This window comes from Rhodnius prolixus, unplaced genomic scaffold (genome assembly GCF_049639745.1).
Source record: "Rhodnius prolixus isolate KJV_2025 unplaced genomic scaffold, Rpr scaffold_9, whole genome shotgun sequence".
Lineage (NCBI taxonomy): Eukaryota > Metazoa > Arthropoda > Insecta > Hemiptera > Reduviidae > Rhodnius > Rhodnius prolixus.
The window spans coordinates 4,154,578-4,168,002 of record NW_027411604.1 but is presented as its reverse complement, the minus strand read 5'-3'; the positions used below and the strand labels follow the sequence as shown (position 1 = coordinate 4,168,002).

At 35.6% G+C, this 13,425-nt stretch overlaps 1 protein-coding gene across 14 annotated transcripts; it reads right to left on the bottom strand.

Moving 5' to 3' along the window:
• Positions 1–204: 204 nt before the first annotated feature.
• On the bottom strand, positions 205–7,878 carry LOC141454223 (uncharacterized). Of its 14 annotated transcripts, XM_074128227.1 has the most exons (11): positions 7,739–7,867; positions 5,992–6,024; positions 5,699–5,728; positions 5,436–5,465; positions 5,176–5,205; positions 4,866–4,895; positions 4,560–4,589; positions 4,254–4,283; positions 3,037–3,087; positions 2,679–2,722; positions 205–378 (listed from the first exon to the last, which is right to left on the bottom strand). In XM_074128227.1, exons 1-11 carry the CDS (start codon positions 7,822–7,824, stop codon positions 368–370), a joined length of 405 nt encoding a protein of 134 aa, XP_073984328.1. In that variant the 5' UTR covers positions 7,825–7,867; the 3' UTR covers positions 205–367. The 14 variants fall into 14 exon arrangements, with proteins under 14 accessions (XP_073984328.1, XP_073984334.1, XP_073984332.1 ...); XM_074128233.1 differs by lacking the exon at positions 5,436–5,465 and having other exon boundaries at positions 7,739–7,870; XM_074128231.1 differs by lacking the exon at positions 4,866–4,895 and having other exon boundaries at positions 7,739–7,869.
• Positions 7,879–13,425: the final 5,547 nt, after the last annotated feature.

Here is a 13,425-nt window from a genome sequence, read left to right as displayed (position 1 = left end):
CATAGCGTTGAAATCAGTCCAAATTATTATCATGAGGCCACTGGCGTTTTTGGGTCGTATGAAAAGAGTATTACGTTGAAGTTGTTGGGCTAGTGTAATGATAGGATTAGGGGTGTGGAATCTTTGTTCATTAGACCGGAAATAAAAGGAGATGGATCCTAATTTGCTGCAGTGGAACAATTTTCTTCATAAAATATTATAAAATCCAAATGAAAACTTAATTTTAATTAGAATATTTTTTTTTTAATTAACAATATTTGATTTTTTATGTGCCCTAATATGGCTACGCAGTTAAGTTCCTGTTATCCAGTGATTCCAGGTTTAAGTGTCGTACTTCTTCCTTATGCAGTCGACCAAATCATCTTAGTTATGTATTAACTGTAAAAATGTAAAGCGTACATTAACCTCTTAAATGACCCAGCATATTAACCTTCTTCTTAAGCTTTAACTTAATCTTAGGATTCAGGATCAGGCGAGGAATCGGTCAAATAAACAACAAACTCGTCTTCTTGCCAAAGTTCCAACTTGTAACAGTTTCTGTAACTCAACCAACTCGCGCATGGCCACGCCCTGAAGAGGACAATATATATTTGTCGAAACGTTGGCAAGAAGACGAGTTTGTTGTTTTTTATTTGACCGATTCCTCGCCTGATCCTGAATCCTAAGTTTAACAATTTACGGTCACGAAACCTATACATTCATACTTCAACTTAATCTAAAACTGTAAACCATTTTTTCATTGTTAAAGTTGTTTCTTTTAGTCATTAATTAATTGCTGAACTTTATCTAATTAATTATTAATTTATTAATTATAATCGTGTTTTTTTTAGTTTGCACCGGAAATAAGATTTGAGAGCGCTTCAGTAGTGGTTTTGTATTAATTGATTTGTAATTTTTTCCCCCCCGCTAGAGAATACTGAAAGCTGGTGCTTTTATTGATGCAAATTTAATTAATTAATATTATATGAATATATTACAACAATGTACTAATTATAACTAATTGCAATTACAAATATAACTGAATGTAAATTAAAACTTCCAGACGGACAGTTCATTGATAATGGTTGAGATTTTTAAATAATGCCGGAAAATGCCCAAATTTGGTAATTTTGTTTTCTCTTTTACTATAAAAGATAAAATTCCCAAATTTTCTGTATAATATAGGACAAATATTCTTTTAAGACTAATTTTTTTTTTTTTTTTTTGCAACTACGTAGATCAAAGATATTGAGAAAACAGTTACCAAAGATTCTTGTTACCTTTGGGGGGGGGGGGTGTAAATAACGTAGCGGCTAAATTCGCGAACTGATTCTCATGAATGAGGTGACCATTCGATTTAGAGTGTTATGTAGATTTGTCTTTTTAAGAGTGCTTCAACGCTGTGCATCTAATGTGAGAGGGGAGTTACCCCCCCACATAAGTTAGGCCCCCTCCACTTGAAAATTATTTTAAATAATAATAACTGTGTAAAATGTGAAGAACTGATAGAGTGGGGAGTGGGGAGCTAAATAACTATAATATGTTAATTTACAACTAATAAAATTCAACTGAAATAAAACATATTGAAAATGCGGTTAGGTTGGCAGTGCTGGTTAATATCTTTGATTTTATCCTGTCGTAACACGCATGTTTATTGGTATCCCTGATATGTTTCATACTTTCATCCATCATCAGAGGTAGATTAATGAGTTTCGTGTAGAGAATTTTGTTTTATGTTTACGTCTTGCACTATAATTACTGATTGAGTCCGGGAAGTTACATGGTGTGACTGTTATTTGAAATGTTAATCAATCGAGAAACAGAAAAAAAAAAGCTCACCGTGACTTCCGGTTTAAGGTTACACTGACCCAACTTACCCAACAAATTATTATAAATCTCATTTTTGTACTTCAGGAAGCTCCTCCCCAAAATAAAACCATAAATTAGCGATTAAAACTTAAAATAAGCAATACTTACTAAAGTAATACTTTATTAACCAGTTAAGCGTGGATTTTAGTTTTTAAATTCCACACTGTGCGGAATTAAAATCATACAATTGCGTATATACACGTGACGAACGCAGGGCAAAACAACCAAAAGTTTAGACAACGTCATAATAGTCACTGCAAGCGACTTTTTCTGCAATCTCTGGGGGGACTTGAGATTACCAGAGCATTCTGTGCTCATTCAAAAATCTTGCACCGTTTCAAAGGAAGAAAAGAGCTTTGAATTCTGTGCTCAAAATGAAATCATGCTCTTACTGGAGGTCTGAACCTCTAACTAAGGTAAAAACAGGCATTGCACAAGGGTTGAGAGCTTCTTCTATTTGTGTGAATTCCCCGATCTCTAATGCGGAGACCAAACATGTACCAACCACTTATCATTTTGGCTGGCTCCCACCAACCCTCTCCGTATAAAATATTTGGCAGTTCTATTGGTTAAGATAAAGGAAACATCCCACCAAATAGTATTCTTATTGTATTTTATTAAAATTTCTAGTTTTTATAGTTAATGGTAATTTTATATTTTTTCCCAACGAGTATACACGTCAAACGCACCCGTAACAGAGATTTGGTTTGACGTGTGTATACGTCAAACACGCTTAACTGGTTAAATAGTGTAAAAGAGAATAGAAAATAGAAATGGACGTGATTATCATTATAGATTCTAATAATTTAAAGAACTATTTCTTTATTTACCTTTACACACTTTGGGCGGTTGGCAAATGACTCCTTTTGATAAGCTGCAAACATTAATACATTATATTGTAATAACCTATTGGGAACAAAAAAAATTTTCCACATCCAGTCATTCCGGGTGGTTTTCACGTTGCTTTTGCTGACTTGATTCGTAACAGGAGTATTAGAAGCTTGATTGGAAAGTTGAATGAAGTTAAAGAGCCAAAGTTGATATATTGGAAGTGGGGATTACCCATAGCACTTAGCATAAGCAGGAAAGTTCTGAAATGATTTAGTCTGTGCATTCTAGAAGTTCACATCTTAAAGGAAATTATAGAAACTTTACTAAATACTTGACTCAAAATTTCCTATTGCTTACCTTTTCTTTCCTTTACCGGTTTTTCCCTTATGTTGCTTATGATTTTCCAATCTGCGAAGTAAATATGATTATCAGTTTATTCAACAGTAAAAATACTACTCCATTATTCTGCATGCAACATATGCGTTAAGGACAATCAGCCTTTAGCTACTCGTTCAGGGATTTTGAAGTCCAACGGCCTTCAGGTAGATTTCTCTTTTGCACAGCAACCAAAGAAGCTTAAGCTAGCAACCATCCTGGAAGTCTATTAGATAAAATAATGCCACTTTCTGGAAGTCTAATGGACAACCACCTCATTGGCCACATAGGTGCCAAAGATCTCTCTCATACCGCAAACTCACGTGGTACTTAGTCAAAGGGGATACGATCGTCTCCTCCTTTTTACCTTTTTTTGTTTTCCAACCCATTGCTGTCTTTATTTAGTTTTGGTCTAAGCTGTAAACTTTGCAAAAAAAGATTTCGGAGACAAGTTGCTCAGTCTCCATAAGAGTGGATGGTCTTAAATCCTTGTAACTATTTGCCAGCTAATTTCAACAATGAAGAGCTGCAGTCAACTAGCAGTAAGGTGGTGCCTCATATCCAAAGCTTTATCCAAAAAGGATGATTGAGACTGAAAGCTGTCTATACTAGGGAGGACATATCTAGAGTGTCTAGTAGATAGTATATCCAAATCAACCAGTGGACACACCTGGAATGACCAGGGCTAGTAAAAGTGTGATTAGGAAGTAGATCACATTCTACTTACGAAATACTGGCGTATTAGGAATCCGGGAAGGAAGAAATAGAGTGTACAGGATGACAAATGGTTGGAAGACGCGAAATTGGTTCGGCTTTCGAAAATACAACACCTTTAGCTACATTACTGAAATTTGTCTCATTACTAGACTGAAATGTTCAATTCTTACTTTTTCTTCTCTGCATCTTTACCCTCTTTTCCTCTGCAAATTGAATATTATTAGTTTACTTCTTATGAAATGGCCTATATTCTTTAATCTAAAATTTAAAAAATACTTTAAATGGGTCCCATGAATACTTGATTCTGTTACTTTGTGATCAGTTAAATCTATCTAAACCTCTACCTTAATAAATACGAGTAGAATTTTAATTTATACATATCAAATATAATCCTTGATTATGGAAACTTGATTTATCACCATATCAAATACGGCTCATGATTATAGAAACTTATTATTTGACAGAAATGTTCAATTGCTTACTTTTTCTTATTTCCTTTAGCATCTACTCCTCTGCAAATTGAATAAGATTATTAGTTTACTTCTTATGAAGTGGTCTATATTCTATAAGGTAAAATTAAAAAATACTTCAAATGGGTCCCACCAAGACTTGATTGTGTGACATTGTGATCAGATTAAATCTATCTAAACCACTACCATAATAAATGGAATTTTAATTTATACATATCAAATATGGTCCTTGATTATGGAAACTTGATTTATTGCTATTTCAAATACGGCTCATGATTATGGAAACTTATTATTTGACTGAAATGTTCAATTGCTTACTTTTTCTTATCTCCTTTAGCATCTTCTCCTCTGCAAATTGAATAAGATTATTAGTTTACTTCTTATGAGGTGGTCTATATTCTATAAGGTAAAATTAAAAAATACTTTAAATGGGTCCCACCAAGACTTGATTGTGTGACTTTGTGATCAGATTAAATCTATCTAAACCACTACCATAATAAATGGAATTTTAATTTATACATATCAAATATGGTCCTTGATTATGGAAACTTGATTTATTGCTATTTCAAATACGGCTCATGATTATGGAAACTTATTATTTGACTGAAATGTTCAATTGCTTACTTTTTCTTATCTCCTTTAGCATCTTCTCCTCTGCAAATTGAATAAGATTATTAGTTTACTTCTTATGAAGTGGTCTATATTCTATAAGGTAAAATTAAAAAATACTTCAAATGGGTCCCACCAAGACTTGATTGTGCAACTTTGTGTTCAGATTAAATCTACCTAAACCTCTACCTTAATAAATGGAATTTTAATTTATACATGTCAAATATGGTCCTTGATTATGGAAACTTGATTTATTGCTATTTCAAGTACGGCTCATGATTATGGAAACTGAAATTTTATTTGACTGAAATTTTCAATTGCTTACTTTTTCTTATCTCCTTTAGCATCTTCTTCTCTGCAAATTAAATAATATTAGTTGACTTTTTATGAAGTGGTTTATACTCTTTAATCTAAAATTAAAAAATACTTTACATGGGTCCCGCCAAGAATTGATTGTGTTACTTTGTGATCAGATTAAATCTGCCTAAATCCCTACCTTAATAAATGGAATTTTAATTTATACATATCAAATATGGTCCTTGATTATGGATACTTATTACCTGACTGTAATGTTCAATTGCTTACTTTTTCTTTTCTCCTTTAGCATCTTCTTCTCTGCAAATTAAATAAGATTATTAGTTTACTTCTTATGAGGTGGTCTATATTCTATAAGGTAAAATTAAAAAATACTTTAAATGGGTCCCACCAAGACTTGATTGTGTGACTTTGTGATCAGATTAAATCTATCTAAACCACTACCATAATAAATGGAATTTTAATTTATACATATCAAATATGGTCCTTGATTATGGAAACTGATTATTTGACTGAAGTGTTCAATTGCTTACTTTTTCTTATCTCCTTTAGCATCTTCTTCTCTGCAAATTAAATAATATTAGTTGACTTTTTATGAAGTGGTCTATATTCTTTAATCTAAAATTAAAAAGTACTTCCACATGGGTACCCCCAAGACTTGATTGTGTTACTTTGTGATCAGATTAAATCTGCCTTACTAAATGGAATTTTAATTTTTACATATCAAATATGGTCCTTGATAATGGAAACTTGATTTATTGCTACATTCAAATAAGGCTCAAGATTATGGAAACTTATTACTTGACTCAAATGTTCAATTGCTTACTTTTTCTGGTCTACAGCTTTACCATCTTCTCCTCTGCAAATTGAATAAGATTATTAGTTTACTTCTTATGAAGTGGTCTATATTCTATAAGCTAAAACTCATGTACTTAGAATGGTTCCTACCAGGAGACTTGATTTTGTAGGTTTGCGATTAGATCTTCTATACCACTACTTTACTGAAATGTTTATTTAATCTTAAAAAAATATATTTACCATAATATGGTCTTACGATTTTATTTAATTTTGTAAATTTTTCTGGGAAAGGAAAAAGAAGGGTGGGGATAGTTTTTCAGGACCATTTTACTGAATGGTTTCTTTCACTTTTCTGGGATTCATTTAGAAAATAATTATTTTCTTCTAAGCCGTTGTGTTTGATTGGGTCACGCCTAGCTTCTTGCAAGACGTGAAAGTAAGTGTAGCGTAATAACTTCTTGCAGATAGTGGAGGTCCAGTGATATTTTTTTGTCATATGACCTGCTTTGCGTGATCAATAGATCTCGGTATCTAGTGATTGTAGCACCGAAAAATAAGATATTAGAGGTCGTTTCCCTTTCAAGAATATTAAGAGGACAGAAGAGAAATTTGTTTATTTTCATTTTGACGAAATGAAAAGCCTTCTGTATTTTTGAAACCCTTGAAATTCTATTAGGCAAACCTCGTAACTGGGTTTTTCTTCTTCTTCTTTCTCTTCGCTCTTATGCCTTTCAGCGTCGAGCTTTAGATAACTTAGGCCATTAACCAACGGTTGTACACTTCTCTGTTTTGTGCCAATGGCCCGATGTAATCCAAATAGCCCAATCTTGGTCCTGCCTCTTGGTCTGCGGCCTTCCTCTCCTGCAGACGTGGCCAAACCACTCCACAACCGCCGATTCTCCAACTTGGTTACGAAGGGTTGTACCTCTAAGCTGTTCCTTATTGATTCATTTCTAAGTTTATCATGCTTACGTTTTCCCTTCGACCCGGCGGAGAAATCTCATTTCGGCAGCTGTAACCCGGCTTGCATGCTTATCCAGCATAATCCGCGATTCTGCCCCATACTGAAGAAGAGATAAGTAGACGGTCAATTTTCACTTTTTTACTGACTTCACTTTTACCGACCACAGTATTCCTGATCAGACCAGGTAGGCTTTATTGGCCACAACCACCCGATTCAACACCTCTTTATCAATTCTGCCATCCCAGCTAAACAAGACACCAAGGTACCTAAACTTCTCCTACCTATTCCATGAATGCCCCTTCACACTCCACTAGGCACCCCGCAAGGGAGTGTCTGATGCATGCAGACACTTGGGGAGTAGCTAACCCACGGGTTACCACAGCTCATACGTCACCAAGTACCCTCATCTTAACCAGGACACAGTACACTAAAACTACAACACGTTCACTACAGACAAGGTCATCTATAGTACACACCTTAGGGCTACCGTCCCTAAAGCATTCACCTAGTTAGGTAAATATTCCTGAGTAGGAAAAAAAACAGTTTTTCCGAGGTAACGGGGCCTCCAACGCTGGGCTAATTACCCGTTTGGAGTATAAATGATTCAATGAACGGTAACTGGGTTTTCCTGCCAGTAATATTAGCGCTTCTCCTCCAGATTTCCCAATGCCAATTGCGTTTATTATTAAACTAAATTATTGATTTTTATTATTTTTTTTTTTTTAGTTGATTCCTAGTTCATTGATTGATTTATCATTTATCCTAATTTCTTTTTTTTTTTGTTATCAAATTATTATACTTAAATACTTACCCATGAACTTTATCCGCCTCAACATTTTTTGCATAAATTGTATAAGCATAACAACACAACAAGGCAATTACGATCAAATACTTCATGTTGCCCAGAGAACTGATAGTTGGTCTGTTAATTGCTACACTTTTTTATGCTACCCAGATTTTATGAGCGTCATTAATTTGTTTTTATGTAATTAAAAATAACAAATGGATGCTGTAATAATTACAGGTTTTTATTATTATTACTTATTGTATGTGCCTACTTGTTTTAAATTTTATCTTTTATCATCTCTAAGATTTTATTAAAATGAATTTAATTACTTTTTTAACAAAATAATATCTGGTATTCAGAAATAAATTTCACCTTGTTTGACGTTAATTCTGGATTAATAAGATGGGATACACGGGCGATCCCAGTTACACTTTACTACTAAACACGGGAATCTGTAACTAATCGCACAGATTTTCTATTTTGTTAATACCGGAAGAATTTGTTTTTGATGTCATCTAAAAAATCCTGAAAGTGGAAATCGTGTGAGCGTTAACAATAGATTTTACCCTTTTTTAGTATACGAGGTCTGTAAATTAAGTAATGAGACTGATTTTATTAAAAACTTTTTATTCAAAAAGAATTACAATTCTATATTGTCACCTTCAAAATAACTTCCCTCTGAAGCCACACAGCGTTGGAGACGTTTCTTCCACTCCTCATAGCAGTGCTGGAACTAGCCAATACTGGAATAGCCTTCAGCTGGAGCGGTTACAGCCGTTTCAATGTTTTCGGCCTGTCCCAAAATGAGTTCCCTTGAGGTGATTTTTCAAAATTCGGGAAGAGAAAAAAGTCACAAGGACTCAAGTCAGGCGAATAAGGAACATGAAGTGGCACACTTCAACCTCTCCCAAGGCCCAAAAAAGCAAGGATGGCGAAGTCGAAGATAAAAAAATGCATGCTGATTTGTTTTTTCAATATCCACGGAATCGTCCACAAAGGGTTTCTACCTCAAGGTCAAACGGTCAATCGAACACTTTTACCGAGAGGTTCTTGAAAAACTTCAAAAAAGGGTCATTTGTGTGAGACCAAACATCAAGAACAAGTGGGTGTTGCATCAAGATATTTGCTCCTTGTCACACAGCAACTAAGTTTTTGGCCAGTAAAAACATTCCTGTGGCTCCTCAGCCTCCCTTATTCAGCCTGACCTGAGTCCTTGTGACTTTTTTTCTCTTCCCGAAGTTGAAAAATCTTTCTCAAAGGAACTCATTTTGGGACAGTCGAAAACATTCAAACGGCTGTAACCGACCAGCTGCTGAAGGCTATTCCATTATCGGAGTTCGAGCACTGCTATGAGGAGTGGAAGAAAGGTCTCCAGCGCTGTATGGCTTCAGAAGGAAGTTATTTTGAAGGTGACAATATAGAATTGTAATTCTTTTTGAATAAAAAAATCAGTCTCATTACTTAATTTACATACCTCGTTCTATGTATATATTTTTGTTAAACGTAATGGGTTATGAGGAATCCCTCGGTGATTGGCCATGGCATTTTAAATAAAATAATCCAACATAATGAACAATATATTTGATTTTACATTTAAAAATACAATATTTATAATTTGAATTTAATATATTTGTTTTTTTTTTAATTTGAATTATTTTTCTATTCATACTTTTCTTGTACTGATTGGTGTGGTTTTTTTGAATGATTAAATATATCGGTGAATTGTTGCTAAGCTCCAAAGTGCGGTATTATGCAAATATCCGGTTTTGAGGTCGTCTGTGACAGAAAAATGTGTTTTGTTCAGAAAATAGAAAAATTGGTCTCTCTCTCTCTCTCTCTCTCTCAGTGTGTGTGTGTGTGTGTGTGTGTGTGTGTGTGTGTCGTAAATTGAAGAAAAGCAAATTTATGAGAAGTTAAAATTTAATATTTCAACGAAGGTTACCACAATAAGATGTTTGGTTCAAAATCAACCTAACGGAAATAGCGCTTTACCAAAACTTTAAAGGTTTTCCCAAAAACCGTTTCTACGACTTTTCTTTTAGTGTGTTGATTGCACATTCGTAGATCGATCTACAACTGTAGTATTAAACATTGGTACAGAGGCGCCACGGTAGCCGAGCGATTATAGGCGAGACCTGCGAAGCTAATATGTATTGTGTAGAACTGGGTTCGATTCCCTGTCTCTAGGCCTTGTATTTTATTTAATGGTTAATAAAAAGAAATTTTCAGTAAAGTATGTTTGCTAGTCCTCACGGTAGCCGAGCGGTAATAGGCTAGACCCGCAAAGCTAAGATGTATTGCGGTACTAGGCTATATTCCCCTGTCTATACCTTTAATGGTTAATATGAGAAATTTGCAGTAAAGTATGTTTGCTAGTCCTCACGGTAGCCGAGCGGTAATAGGCTAGACCTGTAAAGCTAAGATGTATTGCGGTACTAGGCTATATTCCCCCGTCTATACCTTTAATGGTTAATGTGAGAAATTTGCAGTAAAGTATGTTTGCTAGTCGCCATGGTAGCCGAGCGGTTAGAGGCTAGACCCGCAAAGCTAAGATGTATTGCGGTACTAGGCTATATTCCCCGGTCCATACCTTTAATGGTTAATATGAGAAATTTACAGTAAAGTATGTTTGCTATTCGCCATGGTAGCCGAGCGGTTAGAGGCTAGACCCGCAAAGCTAAGATGTATTGCGGTACTAGGCTATATTCCCCTGTCTATACCTTTAATGGTTAATATGAGAAATTTGCAGTAAAGTATGTTTGCTAGTCCTCACGGTAGCCGAGCGGTAATAGGCTAGACCCGCAAAGCTAAGATGTATTGCGGTACTAGGCTATATTCCCCTGTCTATACCTTTATTGGTTAATATGAGAAATTTGCAGTAAAGTATGTTTGCTAGTCGCCACGGTAGCCGAGGGGTTAGAGGCTAGACCCGCAAAGCTAAGATGTATTGCGGTACTAGGCTATATTCCCCTGTCTATACCTTTAATGGTTAATATGAGAAATTTGCAGTAAAGTATGTTTGCTAGTCGCCATGGTAGCCGAGCGGTTAGAGGCTAGACCCGCAAAGCTAAGATGTATTGCGGTACTAGGCTATATTCCCCGGTCCATACCTTTAATGGTTAATATGAGAAATTTGCAGTAAAGTATGTTTGCTAGTCCTCACGGTAGCCGAGCGGTAATAGGCTAGACCCGCAAAGCTAAGATGTATTGCGGTACTAGGCTATATTCCCCTGTCTATACCTTTAATGGTTAATATGAGAAATTTGCAGTAAAGTATGTTTGCTAGTCCTCACGGTAGCCGAGCGGTAATAGGCTAGACCTGTAAAGCTAAGATGTATTGCGGTACTAGGCTATATTCCCCCGTCTATACCTTTAATGGTTAATGTGAGAAATTTGCAGTAAAGTATGTTTGCTAGTCGCCATGGTAGCCGAGCGGTTAGAGGCTAGACCCGCAAAGCTAAGATGTATTGCGGTACTAGGCTATATTCCCCGGTCCATACCTTTAATGGTTAATATGAGAAATTTGCAGTAAAGTATGTTTGCTAGTCCTCACGGTAGCCGGAGCGATTAGAGGCTAGACCCGCAAAGCTAAGATGTATTGCGGTGCTAGGCTATATTCCCCGGTCTATACGTTTAATGGTTAATATAAGTTTACAGTAAAGTATGTTTGCTAGTCGCCACAGTAGCGGAGCGGTTAGAGGCTGGACCTGCGAAGCTAATATGTATTGTGTAGAACTGGGTTCGATTCCCTGTCTCTAGGCCTTGTATTTTATTTAATGGTTAATAAAAAGAAATTTACAGTAAAGTATGTTTGCTAGCCGCCACGGTAGCCGAGCAGTTAGAGGCTAGACCCGCAAAGCTAAGATGTATTGCGGTACTAGGCTATATTCCCCGGTCTATACCTTTATTGGTTAATATGAGAAATTTACAGTAAAGTATGTTTGCTAGTTGCCACGGTAGCCGAGGGGTTAGAGGCTAGACCCGCAAAGCTAAGATGTATTGCGGTACTAGGCTATATTCCCTGGTCTATACCTTTAATGGTTAATAAAAAGAAATTTACAGTAAAGTATGTTTGCTAGTCAACACGGTAGCCGAGCGGTTAGAGGCTAGACCCGCAAAGCTAAGATGTATTGCGGTACTAGGCTATATTCCCTGGTCTATACCTTTAATGGTTAATATGAGAAATTTACAGTAAAGTATGTTTGCTAGTCGCCACGGTAGCCGAGCTGTTAGAGGCTAGACCCGCAAAGCTAAGATGTATTGCGGTGCTAGGCTATATTCCCCGGTCTATACCTTTAATGGTTAATATGAGAAATTTACAGTAAAGTATGTTTGCTAGTCGCCTCCGTTCACGACACCTGATTGGTAGTTGGACGTTAAGTCGCGCCTGGAAAAATAGGCAATTACTTTACATTGGTACAGGAAAATTCGATTATGGATTCGATTCCTGATATAGATGGGGCGGTCAGGCATCCCTCTAAAGCGTCTTGATTTATAATATTGCACTGTTCTCATTTATATAAAAAAATAAAAAAATTTATATCATATTAATAAGCATAAATAATGTATAATATCAATTACACAATAATAAGAATGTTAAAATAATTATAGACATTTTATTACAAATTTGACCTTAACATACTTTTGATTGTGATATTTTTTAATTAACCATAAAAAAATTTATGGATGCTGGTAATTTAGTTTACAAGCTGAAGAGAAAAAAAGTTAAAAATAAAAAATAAAAATTGAAAAAATAAGATGAGTCTTTCCATATTTTCTTTCTTGAAACACGAATTGTTCTCCTGGTGGTCTACAACTATAATAACCAACAGTTTTCCAAGGCTTTCCGATTATATGGAATATTGTTGAGAGGGGATATGTTATAAGATAAATAAAAGACTACTTAAGCATAAAATGTACAGTACATTTTACTATAAAAGACCGGAGTAAAAAGACTGTACTATAGAAGACTATACTTAAACATAGTGCACTTTTCTGAGTTCTGAGTGGTTAAATGAGTAGCCAAAGTTTCGAGTTAGGTTTTTCTAAGATTTTTCCAACCGGAAGTCACCGGATATTTTTGACTTCTTCGAATTTTTTTATTTGGAAGTCTCGATAATAATCAGGAAGCCTACAAATTATTCACAACATTCCAATGATTTTGTGTGGAAGTTTCTAAATCTTGCTTTAACAAATTTCACCAAAACTGATTTCACATCCGAATCAAATCTTTGCTATAAATCTTTTCTATCCAATCCTACAATATCCTAAGAATAATGCATCCTTATTCTAATAGCAGAATACTCGTTACAGACTTCGAGTTTCTAAATGAGGTGTGAGCTGGTGCGTTGTCGTGATGGTAAAGGACTTTTTTGTGGGCCAATCGTGGGCGTTTTTCTTACAGCTCGGTTTTCAAACGGTCCAATAACGATGAATAATATGCACCTGTAATAGTTTTACCCTTTTCCAGATAGTCGATGAGGATTATTCCTTGCGAATCCCAAAAGACAGTCGCCATAATCTTTCCGGCCGAAGGAACGGTCTTCGCCTTTTTTGGCGCAGATTCCCCCTTGGTAACCCATTGTTTAGATTGTTCTTTGGTTTCAGGAGTGTAGTGATGTATCCATGTTTCATCCACAGTGACGAAACGACGCTTAAAGTCCTGCGGATTCTTCTGGAACAGCTGCAAACCGTCCTTGCAACACTTCACA